The sequence below is a fragment of the Phaenicophaeus curvirostris genome, chromosome 17 (genome assembly GCF_032191515.1).
Source record: "Phaenicophaeus curvirostris isolate KB17595 chromosome 17, BPBGC_Pcur_1.0, whole genome shotgun sequence".
NCBI lineage: Eukaryota > Metazoa > Chordata > Aves > Cuculiformes > Cuculidae > Phaenicophaeus > Phaenicophaeus curvirostris.
Window position 1 is genome coordinate 5,805,292 of NC_091408.1, and position 18,703 is coordinate 5,823,994.

At 63.0% G+C, this 18,703-nt stretch overlaps 2 protein-coding genes across 4 annotated transcripts in view; one reads left to right on the forward strand and one right to left on the reverse strand.

The window, feature by feature from the left end:
- Positions 1 to 18,703, forward strand: part of AP1B1 (adaptor related protein complex 1 subunit beta 1) — a 95,074-nt gene that overhangs the window by 56,366 nt on the left and 20,005 nt on the right. The window lies entirely within an intron of this gene.
- Positions 439 to 13,259, reverse strand: EMID1 (EMI domain containing 1). Of its 3 annotated transcripts, none has more exons than XM_069871020.1 (14): positions 13,163 to 13,259; positions 9,272 to 9,385; positions 9,050 to 9,153; positions 6,889 to 6,975; positions 6,719 to 6,780; positions 6,501 to 6,606; positions 5,207 to 5,305; positions 4,908 to 5,036; positions 4,457 to 4,543; positions 4,318 to 4,370; positions 4,169 to 4,222; positions 3,915 to 3,950; positions 3,138 to 3,222; positions 439 to 1,025 (listed from the first exon to the last, which is right to left on the reverse strand). In XM_069871020.1, exons 1-14 carry the CDS (start codon positions 13,246 to 13,248, stop codon positions 895 to 897), a joined length of 1,233 nt encoding a protein of 410 aa, XP_069727121.1. In that variant the 5' UTR covers positions 13,249 to 13,259; the 3' UTR covers positions 439 to 894. The 3 variants fall into 3 exon arrangements, with proteins under 3 accessions (XP_069727121.1, XP_069727120.1, XP_069727122.1); XM_069871019.1 differs by having other exon boundaries at positions 9,050 to 9,156; XM_069871021.1 differs by lacking the exon at positions 3,915 to 3,950 and having other exon boundaries at positions 9,050 to 9,156.

Here is an 18,703-nt window from a genome sequence, read left to right on the forward strand (position 1 = left end):
TGGGCTTGTTGTGAACCAAATGCAGGACAGAGCCATGTTGAACCCCGTCCCAATGGCCTTGGCCATTGATCCAGCCCCAGGTGTCCCCAGTTCTGATGGTAGCGTGATGGGGTGACACCACGTGTGACATCACGTGTGATGCGACCCCACCACACTGCTGGTAGTAGGTGTCCCGTGGGTGCCGTCGAGTGAGTGAGTGTCCCAGAGTGACATGAAGGGGCTGGGTGTCCAGGGGTGGAGGCCACAGCCACGTCTTCCCTGGGTTACTGCAGCCCCACTGCCCGTGTCCCCGTCCCACCCTGCTGGTAGCCCCAGGGATGTCCCTGGGCCCCCCCCCCACCAGGTACCCACCCCCTTCATGGTCCCACACATAGGTGGCTGCATCACCTGGGGTTCCCCAAGGCACCGAGGGACACCAGGATGCATTCAGGAGGCGTTTAATGACCTCGAGGGTCCCAAAGCTGCAGGACGAAGCGTGCGGCACAGCGGGGTCCCCACTGAGGGGGGGTCCCCCGTGCTGTATCACCCCCAAAGCCCCTTCCCCTACACTGGGGCTGGAGCTGGGGGAGGATTTAAGCCCCCCCCCCCCAGCGCTGGTGGGGGCAGAAATGGGGTGAGAGGGGACTGGTACCCCCTTTACTCCCCCAGGGAGGGGGTCAAGCAGCAGCAGTGGGGGACAAAGCAAGGGGGGAGGGTGGTGCCGTGCCACCAGCTAGCACCAAGTGTCCTGAGGGGCTGGGGGACACGGGGGGGGACCCCAATGCTACCTGCCCCCCCAAGGCAATGCCCCTGCCCACACTGGCACGGCAGCGGGCGCAGGGGGGTGACAGTGGGTGCCCTCCCCAAGGCTCGGGGGGGGGTGGCCTGTGACAGTGGGTGCCTCCCACGGCCCTGTCACTGCATGGGGGGGGGTCCCCGAGGGGGGGTGATCATGCGGTAGGGGGTCTGGCGGCTGACGCGCTTGCTGCGGGGGGGTCCAGGGGCTGCTGTGCCGGGGGGATTGCTGCCTGATCCAGGCTCCGATTCTGTGGGGAGGAAAGGAGAGAGAAAGGCATCAGGAGGTGGGGTGTGACCCCCCCCACCCCAAAAGTCATCGGGGCTGTGGGTAGGGGTCCCCATTGAAATGGGGGTTACTGCTTCCTGGTCCCATGGCTCCTGCTGTTCCCAGGGACCCCCGTGATGGGACCGGGGAGGACACACAGATGAAGATATGTCCCACCCCCAGCTGGCACCCCTGCCTGGCACCCCGAAACCCAGCACCCCCATTGCAGGAAAGCACAGCTGAAGGTGGAGGAGAAGGAGGAAGAGGGTGGGGGGCACCCTGGCATGAGGAGGCGGGTGCCAGGGTCTCTCTTGGTCCCCTCCATCCAAGAGGAGCTCCAGGGTCTCTCCAGGTTGAAGGGCTCCTCCCTTCATCCATGGTGAGGTCCAGGAGTGGCCTTGGTCCAAGGGGGTCCATGGTCTCCTTTAGCTTCAGAAGGGCTCCCTTGGTTCAAGAGCAGCTCCAAGGTTTCCCCAGGTTGAAGGGCTTCTCCAGGGTCTCCCTTCATCCATGGTGAGGTGCAGGAGCTGCCTTGGTCCAAGGAAGTCCATGGTCACTTTTAGTCCCAGAAGAGCCCCAGGGGCTCCATTGGTTCAAGGGCAGCTAGAAGGTTGCCCTTGATCCAAAAGGAATTCCATGGTCTCCCTTGGTTCAAGGAGCTTTAGGATTTCCCTTGGTCCAAGAGGGTCTCCATGATCTGTATTGGTTTGAGAGGGATGCCAGGGGTGTGCTTGGTCCAAAGAGCTCCAAGGTCTCCTTCAGTCCAAGGGAGTCTCCATGGTCTTCCTAGGGGCTCTGAGAACCTCCAAAAAGGATCCTCATGGTCTTCCTTGATTTGAGAGAGGCTCCAGGAACTCCCTTGGTCCAAAGTACTCCGTGGTCTCCTTTGACCCTTGGAGAGCTCCAGGGGCTCCCTTGGTCTAAGGAGCTCCAGAGTTTCTCTTGACCCAAGAGGGTCTTCGTGGTTTCTCTTGGTCTGAGAGCATGTCCCTTGGTTTGAGAGGGGCTCCAGGGAGCTCCCTTGAAATTTGGGGAGCTTCAGGGTTTCCCTTAGTTCTAGAGGGTCTCCATGGTCTCCTTTAGCCCAAAAGGTTCTCCATCGTCATTTCTCTCAATCCAAGAGGGTCTCCACAATCTCTTTTGACCCAAGGGGGTCTTCATGGTTGTCCCTCTCAATCCAGAAGAGTCTGCATGGCCTCCCTTGGCCCAGGGGAGCTCCAGGACTTTGCTCCCAGGTGCACGCTTAGCTCATGCGAGGAGAGAAGGAGGGAAGATGGCACAGTTACCTGGCCAGATGATGGCTTCCAGCAAGGTGACCCTTCTAGCCAGGACCTCCAGCCGGGCCTGCAGCCGCAGGAGGGTTTGGAAGCTACTGGCCTGGGGGAGAGTGAGAGAGCAGAGCAGAGCAGAGCAGAGCAAAGCGCGTGTTCGCAGGCACAGCACGGGTGGCAGAGCACGACATGGGTGGCAGAGAGTGGGTGCAGCGCCAGCAGGCGAGGGGTGCCAGGTCTCTCAGGAAAGTTCTCCCCCCATTTCAAATGGTGGCCAGGGGCTCCCATTGCCCCAGGGGGACACGAAGGGCTCCTCCATCCCCGTGGGTCCAGGGGGAGTTGCAGGTGCTTTGATGTCCCCAGCAGCATTGGGCGTGTCCTCAGTGGGGACAGGGGCATGTCCCTCAGTGCACCAGGGCTCTGGACCCATGGGGGGCCACCTCCTCTTCCCCAAGGTGGGCAGGGTCCAGGGGGTCCCTGCCTGAGGTGAGGGTCCTGGGGTGCCCTTGTGGCCCTCAAGATGTCCCTACTGCTGGCTGTGATGCCATAGCACGGGTGGTGGCATCACACACCTGATGACATCACACATGCCTGATGACCTCACACATGTCTAATGACATCACACACGCCTGATGACATCACACACGCCAGATGACATCACACGTCACCCAGAGAGGCCACTGCCTCACCTCGGTGCCCACGCCAGGGCAACCCCAAGCCATCAGCGAGCCAAGGGCCACCGTGAGGCAATGGGAGCCTTGTGGTCTGGCTGTGGGGACAGTGGCCACCTAGAGGGGTGACCTGTCCCCCCCACCCCAACTCACCGTAGAGCCCAATCATTGTTTCCAAGATTAAAACCCGCTCCGCTAAAATCTTGAGCGCCTCCCGGAGCTGGTGCACCCCCTCCCCCTGTGGAGAGAGGGGCAGCGTAAGGGGGCACAGAGGGGACACGGGGACCATGGTTGGGGGAGACGGGGCACTGGGCACAGCGGGGACCCCCATGCCACCGTTGGGGTCCCAGGGAGGAGATGTGGGACACTGGGGACCCTCATGCTGTCACTGGCGTCCTAGGATGAGGTGTGGGGCACTGGGGACCCCTGTGCTATTATTAGGGTCCTGGGGATGAGATGTGGGGCACTGGGGACCCTCATGGTGTCACTGGCATCCCAGGATGAGATGTGGGGCACTGGGGACCCTCACGGTGTCACTGGCTTCCCAGGATGAGATGGGGGGCACTGGGGACCCCCATGGTGTCACTGGTGTCCCAGGATGAGATGTGGGGCACTAGGGACCCCCATGCTGTTATTAGGGTCCAGGGGATGAGATGTGGGGCACTGGGGACCTCATGCTGTCCTTGGGGTCCCAGGATGAGATGTGGAGCACTGGGGACCCCCATGGTGTCACTGGTGTCCCAGGATGAGATATGGGACACTGGGGACCCCCGTGCTGTTATTAGGGTCCTAGGGATGAGATGTGGGGCACTGGGGACCCTCATGGTGACGTTGGGGTCCCAGGACAAGATGTGGGGAGAGCACAAAGGAGGTGCCAGGTCCCCCACGCCCACCCCCACCCAGCACCCATGGGTGCCCCCCTACACTCACCCAAGCGCCCCTCTCGCCCCTGGGGCCCGGCTCGCCCTGAAACAGAGAGGAGAGGGGCTGGGGGGGCACAGCGGGGACAAGAGCACCTTGACTCTTGTCACCCTGTCCCCTTGTCCTGGGGGAGCATGGCAGGACCCTCCCCTCCACTGCAAGACATGCAGAAGTTGGGGTGCTGCACCCCAAATCGAGTCCCAGGAGCCTCATGCGGGGGGGGGGGGTGTCTGAGAGCCCCCCAACTCGTCGTGGAGACTCACCCTGTCTCCCTTGTCCCCGGGGGGACCAGCAGCTCCAGGTGCCCCAGCTTCGCCCTGCACAAGGAGAATTTGGGGGTCACCAGCCATGGGGGGGGGGGGGGCTCAGCCCCCCCTGTGCCCTCCCCCATCCCAGTGCTCCCAGCACTTACCTCAGGTCCTGGGGGGCCGGGAGGACCGATGGGCCCTGGGGGCCCGGGGGGGCCTGCAAAGAGAGGGGTGTGAGCTCAGCAGGGCCCCCCAAAAGTGCTGGGGTGGGGGGACGATGGAAAAAAAGAGGGGAGCACTCACCTATTGGCCCCATGGGCCCTGGGGGACCGACGGGACCCACAATGCCCCCAGCTGCTTCGGTGACGGTGTTGGAGAGGATGGAGTCCCCTGGCAGGGGCCAGAGGGTAGGCAGGGGCCGGAGCCCCCCTCCCCCCGGGCTCCCAGCACCCCCAAACTTCCCCCCAGCACCATCCTGGGGGTCAGCACAAAGAGGGAATCCCCTTGCACCCCCAAACCACCCCCCAGCCTCATCCTAGGGTTCAGTCTGAAGAAGGGAAGCCCTGCACCCCCAAACCACCCCCCACCCCCATCCTGGGGTTCAGTCTGAAGAAGGGAAGCCCTGCATCCCCAAACCACCCCCCAGCCCCATCCTGGGGTTCAGTCTGAAGAAGGGAAGCCCTGCACCCCACCACCACCCCCCAGCCCCATCCTGGGGGTCAGCACAAAGAGGGGACCCCCCAGGCCCTCTTACTGGGCTCGGCGCTCCGGGCTATCACTGGCCCCACAGGGGCGGGGGGTCCAGGGGGTCCTGGGGGCCCTGGTGAGCCTTTCTCTCCAGGGTCCCCCCTTTCTCCATCCCGGCCAGGGGGACCTGGGGGGCCTGCAGGGAGGAAAGGGAGGGAGAAGATTGAGCCCTGATTAAAGATTGAGTGCTGCAGCCCTTGTGAGCCCCCAAATCCTCATAGACCCCCCCCCCCCCAAATCTGCCTGGGGGTGCTCGGTCTGGACCAAGCTGGACTCCCCATTTCCAGTTCCGCCCTCCCCAGTTACCTGGTGGCCCCACTGGACCCCGCAGCCCAGGGACGCCCGATGGGCCCCGTCCTCTTGTGTCCCCCGAAGGGCCAGGAGGGCCCCGCCAGCCAGGCCGTCCTGCAAAATGACACCTCAGGGGGACCCCAACTCAGGGGAGTGCCCTCGCTTCAAGGGAAGCACCCCTCTTCAAGGGCGCCCCCACCAGAAGGGAGACCCCCGATGCTCAGGGGACCCCCTCATCCTCAATGGAGGCCCCCATCCTCAAGGGAGCACCCCTTCCCTCATCTAGGGGCACCCAACTCAGGGGAGCAATGCTTCTTCAAGAGAGCACCTCCCCATACTCAAGGGAGCACTCCAGCTCTGGGGAGCACGCCCTTTTCAAGAGCACCCCCTCCTCAAGGAGCACCAAGGAGCAACCCCCAGTGCAGCAGGATGTGGCATTGCTGCCACCTCCAGTGACACATGGTGTGTCTTTCATAGAATCATAGAATCACCGGGTTGGAAAAGACCCATCAGATAGATCATCGAGTCCAACCATTCCCATCAATCACTAAACCATGTCCCTCAGCACCTTGTCCACCTGTCCCTTAAACACCTCCAGGGAAGGTGACTCAACCCCCTCCCTGGGCAGCCTCTGCCAGTGCCCAATGACCCTCTCCGTGAAAAAATTCTTCCTGATGTCCAGCCTGAACCTCCCCTGGTGGAGCTTGAGGCCATTCCCTCTTGTCCTGTCCCCTGTCACTTGGGAGAAGAGCCCAGCTCCCTCCTCTCCACAACCTCCTTTCAGGTAGTTGTAGAGAGCAATAAGGTCTCCCCTCAGCCTCCTCTTCTCCAGGCTAAACAACCCCAGCTCCCTCAGCCGCTTCTTGCCCTCCAGCCCCTTCCCCAGCTTCGTTGCTCTTCTCTGGACTCGCTCCAGAGCCTCAACATCCTTCTTGTGGTGAGGGGCCCAGAACTGAACACAGGATTCGAGGAGCGGTCTCACCAGTGCTGAGTGCAGAGGGAGAAGAACCTCCCTGGACCTGCTGGCCACGCCGTGTCTGATCCAAGCCAAGATGCCATTGGCCTTCTTGGCCACCTGGGCCACTGCTGGCTCATGTTCAACCAACACTCCCAGGTCCTTCTCCTCCAGGCAGCTTTCCAGCCACACTTCTCCTAGTCTGTAGCACTGTCATTGCCACCATGGGTGCTACATGTGTGACTGTTGCTATCGGATGTGGCTTTGCCACCACCAGCGCCACTACTGGGTGGTGTTGCCACCACCAGTGCCACCATGTGGGGTGTCAGGGCTGTGTGGTAGCACCATCCTTACCGTCCTCCCCGGGGCTGCCGCGGGCGGCGGGGGCACCCCAGAGGTGCCTGCTTTCCGTGCTCCGGATAGAGGAGCCGGGGGGTTCAGCCACTGCCAGCCGGGCCACCTGGCAATAAGATGACAAGGTTGGTTGCCACAGCTGGGGGAAGACCATAAGGTGCCACTCCCTCCAAGGTCCTATGCCCCTCAAAGGGACGGTGACCGGTTTTGGGGTTCACCTGTGCCTCCAGGGTGGCGAGGCGGGCTGTCAGCTCCCCGATGTGGCTGCAGTTCAGGCACCCTGCGGGGAGAAAGAGGGTGGCATGGATGGTTGGGTGGGGAGCAGCCCCCCTCCCTGCTGGTTTTGGGGGGCACCCACCCTCCTCTGGGTGGTTTTGGGGTCACCCACCTGAGAAAGCCGTAGGGCGCAGTGGGGGCCGGCGTGGGGCAGGGCTGGGGTGCCCCGTGTCCCGCAGGGCGAGGAAGGTGGGGGGCTCTGCCAAGAGAAGGGGGTTGGAAAGGGGGTACCCTTGGGGGAGCCCCCTCAAGGCCATGGGACTTGGTAAGGCTGCACCTCCTCAGACATTTTGGGGTGCAGAGGCTCCTGCTGCTTCCACTCCATCCTTGCTTCTGGTGAATCTGTGCCCCAAACCCACTCGTGTCCCCAAACCAGATCCCCCAAACCTATCCCTTAACCCTCATCCAGAACCCCCAAACCCATCCCTTAACACTCATCCAGATCCCCCCAAACCCACCACTTAGCCCTCATCCATATCCCCCCAAATCACCCCCTACCCTCATCCAGATCCCCCCTAAGCCCCCCAACGACCCTCAGCCAGAGCCCCCCCAACCCCTACTCCATGACCATACACCAGATCCCTGAAACCACCCCCAATCCCAATCCAGACCTCTGCCACACCAATCCCCCCATGACCACACCAGCTCCCCCAAACCCACCCATGACCACACACCAGCACCCCCAAACCCCAAGCAGCCCCCTCTATGGTCCTGAACCCCTCCCTCCCAGCCAGTCCCCCCCATGAGTGTCCCCCCCACCATGCCCAGCTCCGGGGTGGTTTGAGGGGATGCTCATTCCTGGGGACACTGCCCACACCCCTCACCCATCTTGGGGTCCCAGCACCCCATCTCCCCCGAGGGGCCCTGGGGACAGCGCTCAGGGCCACACAGTGTGGCAGGACAGGGGTGTTTGGAGCAGAGCTGGTGGCATCGCCTCCCCGACGCTGCCACCCCACCCTGGCCACCACCGTGCCGCAGGGGACAGCCAGGGTGGCCTTAAGTGGGGCCAGATGTGGGGCACCCGGCCAAGCACGTACAGAGGGGGAGGAGGAGGAGAAGCCCCCTGCCTACCCTTGTGCTCCTGCCACCCAGCTGGCTCCAGGCTCTCGCATGCCACCTGCTGTCCCATGGTGCCACCTCGCTGTCCCCAAGGTGCCCCCCCCCCCCGGATGCCAGGCCCCTGGAGACCACCGTGCCCCACAGAGCTGTGGCTGGTGAGGAGATGGGCAGCTGGAGGGAGGAGGATGTGGGTGACGATGGGGACAAGGAGCCCTGTGCCACCACACATGGCACAGCCTCGCACCCATTCATCCACCAGGCAGCTGTCCTCCCACCCCCCAGCTGCACGCAGGGACACCGGGCAGGCAGCCATCCTCACCCGGGAGTGGCCGTCTGTCTGTCTGTCCATCCTCACCCCACCCATCCGTTGACCTTTGCAGCTCCCCACCAACCAACCCTCCATTGCCACCCACCCGGCTCATCTGCCAACACATCTGTCCACACACAGGGACACCCGCCCACGTATCCACCCACTGACAAAGGATACACCTATGCAGCTGTCTATCTACTCATCCATCCGTGGACATAGCCCTCCATCCATCCACCCACAGGAACATTCACCCATCCACTCACACATCTGTAGGAAAATCTATCCGCCCATCTACCCACCCACCCATGGGAACCTCCATCCATCCATCCATCCATCCATCCATCCATCCATCCATCCATCCATCCATCCATCCATCCATCCATCCATCCATCCACTGACCCATTCACCCACAGAGGAACACTCGTCCTTCCATCCATCCACCCACCCATCCATCCCTCCACTCACACATCCAAGCCTCCATTCATCCAACCCTCCATCTCCTCTCACAGAACATCCATCTGTCTGTCCATCTGTCCTTCCCTCCTTCCACCCAGCCATGCAGAAGAACGTTCCTCCAACTCTCCATCCACCCACACAGAAGAACAACCATCCATCCCTCCATCCTCTCACACAGAACATTCATCCCTCCACCCATACAGAAGAACATCCCTCCATCCATCCAACCCTCCATCCACCCACACAAAAGCCCATCCCTCCCTCCAACCCACTCATGGGTCCATCTCTCCATCCAGCCCTCTCCTCCCCAACCCATCCTGCTCATCCCCACCAACAGCTGAGGAACACAGCCCTAGGATTTCACCACCCCAGCCCGACCATGGAGAGAACCGTGAACCCCGAGTCAGGGCAGGATGAGGCCCCTTCCCATGGCTGTGCCAGCTCCCACCTTCCTCACAGTTGGCCCCAGCGTGCCCGGGGCAGCACCTCCACTCCAGCGCCGTGAGCGTCTTGTAGGTCACCCGGTAGAGGGGCCGGACCACGGTGCGGTAGCTGCTGGCACAGAGCGAGGCGGCACTTCCAGACCCATCCTGGCTCCAAGAACCTGGGGCACCGGAGCACCCGGCAAGCCAGGTCCTGGCTCCCAGGAGACACCAGTGTCACCACTCACCTGCCTCCGCTGCAGGCCAGGGGCCAGCGGCAGCCCTGGAAGACCCTCTGGAGGAAGGTCCCATTCTGGACATGGCATGACACCGTCCGTGTCACTGTGTAGGAGCACCAGTTGCTGGAAGGGAAACCACTGGTGTTGTCGGCACATCCCAGAGGACACCATGGGGGTGGTGGAGATGGCAGTGCCACCCAGGTGTCCCCTTCCTATCCCAGTGGGTCCAACCCCCCACACTACCCCAGGAGATGCCCACTCCAGCTTTCAGGGTGTCCATTCCTATCAATCACTAAACCATGCTCCTCAGCACCTCAACCACCCATCCCTTAAACACCTCCAGGGAAGGTGACTCAATCCCCTCCCTGGGCAGCCTCTGCCAGTGCCCAATGACCCTTTCCATGAAAATTTTTTTCCTAATGTTCAGCCTAAACCTCCCCTGGCAGAGCTTAAGGCCATTCCCACTCGTCCTGTCCCCTGTCACTTGGGAGAAGAGCCCAGCTCCCTCCTCTCCACAACCTCCTTTCAGGTAGTTGTAGAGAGCAATGAGGTCTCCCCTCAACCTCCTCTTCTCCAGGCTAAACACCCCTAGCTCTCTCAGCTGCTCCTCGTAAGACTTGTTCTCTGGCTCCCTCACCAGCTTCGTTGCTCTTCTCTGGACTTGCTCCAGAGCCTCAACATCCTTCTTGTGGTGGGGGACCCAGAACTGAACACAGTACTCATCCCTCTATCCATCCAGCCCTCTATCCACCCTCACAGAAGAAAATCCATCCATCCATCCATCCATCTCATCCATCCATCTCATCCATCCCATCCCTGCCTCCCTCCATCCACCCACCGCATTCTCCACAGAGGAACACCCATCCCTCCATCTACCCACACAGAAAACCATCCCTCCCTCCTTCCCTTCCTCCCTCCCTCCCTCTGCATTCCAGGCCCGGTGCCAGCTGGCCTGGAGCGTGGCCCAGACCCCCCTGTGCCCCCCGCCCACCCCACACAAAGGCTCCTTTCTTTGGGCGCCCGCCTGCCCCATGCCAGGCTCTGCCTCAGTTTCCCCTTACAGCAGGAGGGACACATCAACGTCCCCGTAGCAGCTCCAGACCCTGAGGCTATGAAATCTGGGTCAAAAACTCGAGGTTTTTTTGGGACGGCCACAGCGCTGTGAGCAGGGAGGCGGTGGCAGCAGGGACAATTGTCTGGGCGGTGGCAGGGAGGAGGGGGCACAGCAGGGTGGCACAGGGCTTTCCGGCCGGGCAGCGTCCCAGCCAGGCGCTGTGCCAGGGCTGGGAAAGCATCAGAGCCGTCTCCACACGCTTCTGCTGCCACACGGTGCCGTGGGGACACATCCTGTCCCCCCTCCCCAGGGTGACAACACCTGGCATCGTCCCCCAGCATCCAGCGCCCGGGCGATGCTCCCCAGGCACTGAGGGGCGAGGATGCAGCCGCAGTGCCAGGCGCCCACGGCGGTGAGGATGGGGACAGGTCCTGGCCCGTTTCTCCTCCGGCTTGGCACAAGGAGGATTCGGGGAATGATCTCCCAGGAGCCGGAGGGCCTCGGATGTGGGGAATCTCTCCCAGGAGCTGGCAGGCCTCGACGTGCGAGTGCTCGCGTGGCCCCAGCTGACCTGGCCCACCCGCTGCTGGGCTCGTGCACCGAGCGGGTCGGGGCTCTGCTGGTGATGGGGGAGCACCTGGGGCAAAGCTGATGGTGAGGTGGCCTCCCAATCCCACCATCCTTCCCCAAACCAGCCTCTTGGCTTCATGCCCTGCCCTGTTTGGGCATGGGGGACCCCAGGAAGAGGGATGGGGAGGCGGCTCATGAACCCCCCCATGCCTGCTGTGGGGTGGTGGGGGGATCTGGGGGGGCTTCCTGGGCTTGTCTGGGAAGGGAAGGGGAAATGAGGCAGCTTCTGCCCGTCGCCTCGCCGACCCGAGCGGAACCGGGAGGTCCCGGCAATCCGGAGACACGGCCAAAGCCAAAGATTTCCTGTAAACAACCCCCCCGCGAACCCCGCGCCACCAGGATGGGACCTTGGGGAGAGGGACCACAAGCCCCCCCAGAATTGAGCAGGGCTGATCAGGACCCCATCGCTTCCCGGGACAGGCAGGAGCCTGGGGCTGGGGCTGCTGACCCCCACATCCCAGTGCTCCCAGTGTGCCCAGGGGGCCCCAGTACACCCAGCACTCCCAGTATAATCCCCAGGCAGCCCCAGTAGACCCAGCACTCCCAGTATAGTCAAGTGGTCCCACTAGCCCCAGCACCTTGCTAGCCTTGGTAGCCCCAGCAGTGATGCTACATTCAGTAAGTCCTGGTGGCCCTACTGATCCCCCAGTAACTCCCCAGTCCCAGCAAGCCCAGCTAGCCCCAGTATTCCCAGTAAGCCCCAGCAGCCCCCAAGCCTTTCCATCCTGGACCATCCCCAGCAGCGTGGAGCCAAGCAGCCCCTGCCCTGTCCCCAGTGATGCCTGCTTCCCTCAGCTCCCAGTTCCCAGTGCCCCCCTGTGCCCAGAGACCCCCCAGTGCCCAGAGCCCCCCTATTCTGTGCCCGGTGCTCCCCATGCCCAGACTCTCCCCCCCGCCAGAGACCCCCAGCCCCTCTCCTGTTCTCCCTCCCCCCCCATGCCCTGAGACCCCCAGTACCCACAGCCCTATGTCCCCAGTGCCCCCCCCCATGCCCGGATCCCTCCCTCCCGGTACTCAGAGCTCCCAGTACCCACAGCCCCCCCCCTCCCCTGGTGCCCTCCACCCACTGTGCCTGGAACCCCCGGTACCCCCAGCCCCATCTCCCTGGTGTTTTCCCCCCCTCTCCTCCTGGTAACCACAGCCCCCGGGCCGCCCCGGTACTCGCAGCCCTGTCTCCCCGGAGCCCCCCAGTACCTACAGTCCCCCCCAGAGCCCCCCGTCCCCCCACCTGCCTCCCGGAGCCCCCAGTACCCTCAGCCCCGTCTCTCTGGTGGTCCCCGCTACGTGAATCCCCCTGGTACCGGGAGCCCCATTTCCTCAATGCCTCCCGGTACCCGAACCCCCCCGTACCCAAAGCCTCCTGATGCTTGCAGCCCCCGGTACCGGGAGCCCCAGCTCCTCAGTGCCCTCCGGTACCCGAACCCCCCCGGTACCCAGAGCCCACCCCATGTCACCGGCTCCTGGTACCGGGAACCCCATCTTCCCGGTGCTTCCCGGTACCCAGAGCACCCCCTCACCCGATGCCCACAGTCCCCGGTACCGGGAGCCCCATCTCCTCAATGGCTCCCGGTACCGAACCCCCCCGGTACACAAAGCCTCCTGGTGCCCGCAGCCCCCGGTACCGGGAGCCCCATCTCCTCAATGCCTCCCGGTACCCGACATCCCCCGTACCCAAAGCCTCCTGATGCTTGCAGCCCCCGGTACCGGGAGCCCCATCTCCCCGGTGCCCTCCGGTACCCAAATCCTCCCGGTGCCCGCAGCCCCCGTTACCGGGAGCCCCATCTCCTCAATGGCTCCCGGTACCCAAACCCCCCCCGTACCCAAAGCTTCCAGATGCTTGCAGTTCCCGGTACCGGGAGCCCCATCTCCCCGGTGCCCTCCGGTACCCAAAGCCTCCCGGTGCCCGCAGCCCCCGTTACCGGGAGCCCCATCTCAATGCCTCCCGGTACCCGAACCCCCCCGGCACCCAAAGGCTCCCGGTGCCCGCAGCCCCCGGTACCGGGAGCCCCATCTCCTCAATGGCTCCCGGTACCCAAACCCCCCCGTACCCAAAGCTTCCAGATGCTTGCAGCTCCCGGTACCGGGAGCCCCATCTCCCCGGTGCCCTCCTGTACCCGAACTCCCCCTGTACCCAAAGCCTCCCGGTGTCCGCAGCCCCCGGTACCGGGAGCCCCATCTCGCCGGTTCCCCCCGGTCCCCGCGGCCCCGGTCGGTACCCGCGGGCGGGGCCCCAGGCCCGGGCGGGCAGGAGGCAGCAGAGGCTCAGGCACAGCCCGAGCGCGGCGGGCGGGCGGCGGGACATGCGGAGCGGAGCCGGACCCGACCCGCACCCGGCGGGGCGAGCAGCGGCGGCGCCGCCCCCGGGGGCCGGGAACCCGCGGCGGGGAGCCGGGCAGGGCTGGGGGGAGCACCGGAGAGCGTCCGCGGGGCAGAAAACACGGGTGCGTGTCCGTGTGTGAGCACCAGTGTGTGCATCCTCGCGTGAGCACACAAGCGTGTAAGTCCTTGTGGGACCATACGTGTGTGTGCATCCTCGTGTGAGCATCCTCGTGTGAGCACACGCATGTGTGCATCCTTGTGAGTGTGCATCCTTGTGCACGTGTAAGCAGACACATGTGTGTGCATCTTTGTGCGTGTACACAACTGTGCATGTATGAGCACACACCTATGTGCACCCTTGTGTGAGCACAGAAGTGTGCATGTGTGAGCATTTGCGTGTGTGCATCCTTGTGCGTGTGGGAGCACACACCTATGTGAATCCTTGTGTGAGCACAGAAGTGTGCGTGTGTGAGCATTTGCGTGTGTGCATCCTTGTGCGTGTGGGAGCACACACCTATGTGAATCCTTGTGTGAGCACAGAAATGTGCACGTGTGAGCATTTGTGTGTGTGCATCCTTGTGCATCTATGAGCACACACCTATGTGCATCCTTGTGTGAGCACAGAAGTGTGTGTGTGTGAGCATTTGTGTGCATGCATCCTTGTGCATGTATGAGCACACACGTGTGTGCATCCTTGTGTGAGCACAGAAGTGTGCGTGTGTGAGCATTTGCGTGTGTGCATCCTTGTGTGTGTATGAGCACACACGTGTGTGCATCCTTGTGTGAGCACAGAAGTGTGTGTGTGTGAGCATTTGTGTGCATGCATCCTTGTGCGTGTGTGAGCACACACGTGTGTGCATCCTTGTGTGAGCACAGAAGTGTGCATGCATGAGCATTTGCGTGTGTGCATCCTTGTGCATGTGTGAGCACACACCTATGTGCATCCATGTGTGAGCACAGAAGTGTGTGGATGTGAGCATTTGCGTGTGTGCATCCTTGTGCGTGTGTGAGCACACACCTATGTGCATCCTTGTTTGAATACACAAGTGTGTGTGAGCACACGTGTGTGCATCCTTGTGCGTGTATGAGCACACACGTGTGTGCATCCTTGTGTGAGCACAGAAGTGTGCGTGCATGAGCATTTGCATATGTGCATCCTTGTGCATCTATGAGCACACACCTACGTGCATCCATGTGTGAGCACAGAAGTGTGTGTGTGTGAGCATTTGTGTGCATGCATCCTTGTGCATGTGTGAGCAGACACGTGTGTGCATCCTTGTGCGTGTACACAAGTGTGTCCGTGAGCATCCTCGTGTGAGCACACAGCTGTGTGTGTGTGTGAGCGCACATGTGTGTGCGTTCTCCTGTGAGCACACAAGTGTGCATCCTTGTGCGTGTATACAACTGTGCATGTGTGAGCACAGGCATTTGTGCATCCTTGTGAGTATATACAAGTGTGTGTGTGAGTACAGGCATGTGTGCGTCCTCATGTGAGCACAAAACTGTGTGTGTGAGCACAAGCGTGTGTGTATCCTTGTGCGTGTACATAACTGTGCATGTGTGAGCACACACGTGTGCATCCTTCTGCAAGAACACAAGTGTGTGTGTGTGAGCACGTGTGTGTATCCTCAGGTGAATACACACACGTGCATGTCTGTGGAATCACACGCATGTGTGCATCCTTATGCAACTATACATGTGTATGTGAGCACACGTGTGTGTATCCTTGTGCGACACAAGTGTGTGTGGGGGATCACATGTGTGTGTGCATCCTTGTGTGAGTGTGTCTTCACACACACTCTCCTGTGTGTGATGCACACGGGTCTGAGGGTGCCTGTGCACACACAGCTGCGCCTGTGCCAGCGCGTGTGTGCGTGCACGGCCCGGGTGTGTGTACATCTGTCTGTCTGTCTGTCTGTCCGTCTGTCTGTCTCCGCCTGCTCTTCCCTGTGTGTGCATGTGTGGTCCTCGTGCCGGGGCGTGCGAGGAGGCTGCATGTGTGCTGGGTGTGCGTGGGTGGTCCTTGCTGGGGGGGATGAAGAGGGGGCCAAGGCCGTGTGTGTGTGTTTATGTGTGTGTGTTTATGTGTGTGTGTTTATGTGTGTGTGTTTATGTGTGTTCACGCATGTTTATGTGTGTGTAAAGGGCCTGAGGTTTGCTTGGGGACATTCCCACACCCTGTTCCTCTGCAGGGGCTCGGAGAGGTGGGTTGGGGGTGCAGCATGAAGCCCCTCCTAGGGCTCAGCCCCTGCTCAAGGCTGCAGGCACCCCAGCCCCTGGGTGGTCTCGAGTTCCCAACCACAAGCCCCTTCCAGCAGGGAATCCATGGGTCCGACCCCCCATCTGTGGGGTGGGGGGATGTGGAGGGGGCTGTGCTCTGCCTGCCCCCCTTCTCAGCATGAGGAGAGCCCCAAGCTGGGCTCAAAGCGGGGGACAAATCGCGTGGGATTATGAATTGAGCCAGCAATGTGCGCTCATGGCTCAGAAACCGAGCGTGTCCTGGGCTGCACCCACAGCTGAGGGGCCAGCGGGGACAGGGACAGGGTTCTGTCCATCTGCTCTGCTCGGGTGAGACTTTGTCCAGCTCTGGAGTCCTCAGCACAGGAAGGACATGGAGCTGCTGGAGAGAGGCCAGAGGAGGCCATGGAGATGATCCGAGGGCTGGAGCACCTCCCGTATGAGGACAGGCTGGGAGAGTTGGGGTTGTTCAGCCTGGAAAAAAGAAGGCTGCAGGGAGACCTTAGAGCAGCTTCCAGCGCTGAAAGGGGCTCCAGGAAAGCTGGGGAGGGGCTCTTGATCAGGGAATGCGGGGACAGGACAGGTGGGAACAGTTTTCAGCTGACAGAGGTTAGATTGAGATGAGATCTTAGGAAGAAATGTTTTGCTGTGAGGGTGGGGAGGCCCTGGCCCAGGTTGCCCAGAGCAGTGGTGGCTGCCCCATCCCTGGAGGTGTTCAAGGCCAGGTTGGATGGGGCTTGGAGCCTCTGATCCAATGAGAGGTGTCCCTGCCCACGGCAGAGGATTGGAACTGGATGGGCTTTGAGGTCCCTTCCAACCCAAACCATTCCAGGATGCTATGACCGTGCTGCACTGGACAAGGCTGGAACAGGCTGTCCAGGGAGGGGGTTGAGTCACCTTCCCTGGAGGTGTTTAAGGGATGGGTGGACAAGGCACTGAGGGACATGGTTTAGTGATTTATGGGGGACCCAGCGGGTCCTTTCCAACCTAGTGATTCTGTGATTCTATGATTCTATGAGGGAGCTCTGCCACGATGCCCCCACCCTCCACGCAGCCCTGGGGTCCCCTCTCCCATGCCCATCCCCCTGCTTGGTGGCTTGAACCCCCGCAGGGCTCCTCAGGTGTGGTTCAGCCTGACTTCATGTCCTCATGCCACCTCCTTGTGCCAGTTCCAGGTCCCCACCTGCCCCAGCTCCAGGTCCCTGCTCTGCCTCCAGGTCCTTGTGCCACATCCCAGCCCCAGGTCCCTGTCCCAGCTCCATCTTGCCGCACTGTGTCCCAGCTCCAGGTACCCAGCGCTTGGTCCTGGTGCAGATGCTCAGTGCCCGGTCCCAGTCCCAGCGAGGGTGCCCGGTCCCAGTGTGGATGCCCAGAGCCCGGTGCCCAGTCCTGGTGCGGGTGCCCAGTGCCTGGTCCTGGTGCGGATGCCCAGCGCTCAGTCCTGGTGCAAGTGTGGATGCCCGGTGCAGATGCCCGGTGCCCGGTGCCCAGTCCTGGAGTGGGTGTGGATGCCCGGTGCCCAGTCCCAGTGCAGGTGCCTAGTGCTCGGTCCCACTGCAGATGCCCGGTGCCCAGTGCCCAGTGCCGGTGCGGGCACAGATGCCCAGTGCGGGTACGGATTCCCAGTGTCCAATGCCTGATCCCAGTGTGGGTGCAGATGCCCGGTGCGGGTGCAGATGCCTTGTACCTGGTGCCCGGTGCGGGTGCCCGGCACTTGGTCCCAGTCCCAGTGCGGATGCCCGGTGCCTGTTCCCGGCGCAGGTGCTCGGCACTCGGTCCCGGTGCAGATACCCAGCTTTCGGTCCCGGTGCAGATACCCAGCTTTCGGTCCCGGTGCAGATACCCAGCTTTCGGTCCCGGTGCAGGTGCAGATGCTCGCTGCCTGTTCCCGGTGCGGATGCTCGGTGCCTTGTCCTGGTGCGGGTGCGGATGCTCGGTGCCAGGTGCGGGTGCGGATGTTCGGTGCCCGGTCCTGGTGCGGGTGCCCAGCGCTCGGTCCCAGTGCGGATGCTCGGTGCGGGTGCGGATGCTCGGTGCCCTGTCCCGGTGCGGCTGTGGATGCTCGGTACCCAGACCCGGTGCGGATGCTCGGTGCCCAGACCCGGTGCGGATGCTCGGTGCCCAGACCCGGTGCGGGTGCGGATGCTCGGTACCCAGACCCGGTGCGGGTGCGGATGCTCGGTACCCAGACCCGGTGCGGGTGCGGATGCTCGGTGCCCAGACCCGGTGCGGGTGCCCGGTGCCGGTCCCGGTGCGGATGCTCGGTGCCCGGTCCCGGTGCGGGTGCCCAGCGCTCGGTCCCGGTGCGGGTGCCCGAGCCGTGCGCGCCGCCGCCGGTGCCCGTGCCCGCCCGGCGCTGGCGAAAGCGCTGCCGCCGCCCGGCCCCGCCGCTGCCGCCGCTGCTCCCGGTGCGGCTGCGGGTCCCGCTGCGGCCCCGGAGGTAACCGGGGCGGAACGGGCACCGGGGGTGGCCGGGGGGCTGCTGTGAAGGGAGGGGGACCGTGCACCGGGAGCCGCCGTGCACCGGGGGGAGCCGGGTACCGGGGCAACAGGGGATGCTGAGGGTTGCTGTGCACGGCGGGGGGGGCGGGGGGCGTGCAGAGGGGCTGGGGGCTGCTGTGCATCGGGGGGGGACACCGGGTACCGGGGAGGGGGGAGACATCGGGTACCGGGGTCTGGGGGCTGCTGTGCATCGAGGGGACTGTGCACCGGGGGTTGCTGTGCGAGGAGCGGGGGGACACCGGGTACCGGGGGGGGGGGGGGGGGCACAGGGTAGCGGGGTCTGGGGGCTTCTGTGCACCGGAGGGGAGGGGCACCGGGTACTGGGGTCTGGGGGCTGCTGTGAAGGGGGGGGACGGTGCACCGGGGGCTGCTGTGCGAGGATGCGGGGGAGCTGATGGACAGACCGTGCACCGGGGGCTGCTGTGCACCGGGGGGACCGTGCACGGTGGGAGTGGGGGTTGCTTTGCACCGGGGGCTGCCGTTTACCGGGGTTGGGGGGTTGGAGGGGGGCTGCTGTGCACCGGGGATATCATGCACCGGGGGCCAGGCCTGGCTTTTCCACCCCCCAGCCCCGAGCCCCATCAGGGCTCATCCCCACAACCCTGTCCCTGGGGGGGGGACAGGGTTGGGGTGAGGGTCCCTGCATCCCCAGTGGTGCTGAGGGTGACGGTGGGTGCTGGGTGAGGGTGCACACGCAT

Coding starts and splice junctions, on each gene's coding strand:
- EMID1 (XM_069871019.1), bottom strand. CDS start 13,248: ATGTCCCGCCGCCCGCCCGCCGCGCTCGGGCTGTGCCTGAGCCTCTGC. Junction 6,976..9,049: donor TGGGGCCAACTGTGAGGAAG/GTGGGAGCTGGC, acceptor TTCTCTTGGCAG/AGCCCCCCACCTTCCTCGCC. Junction 3,223..3,914: donor GGGGCGAGAGGGGCGCTTGG/GTGAGTGTAGGG, acceptor CTCTCTCCACAG/GGGGAGGGGGTGCACCAGCT.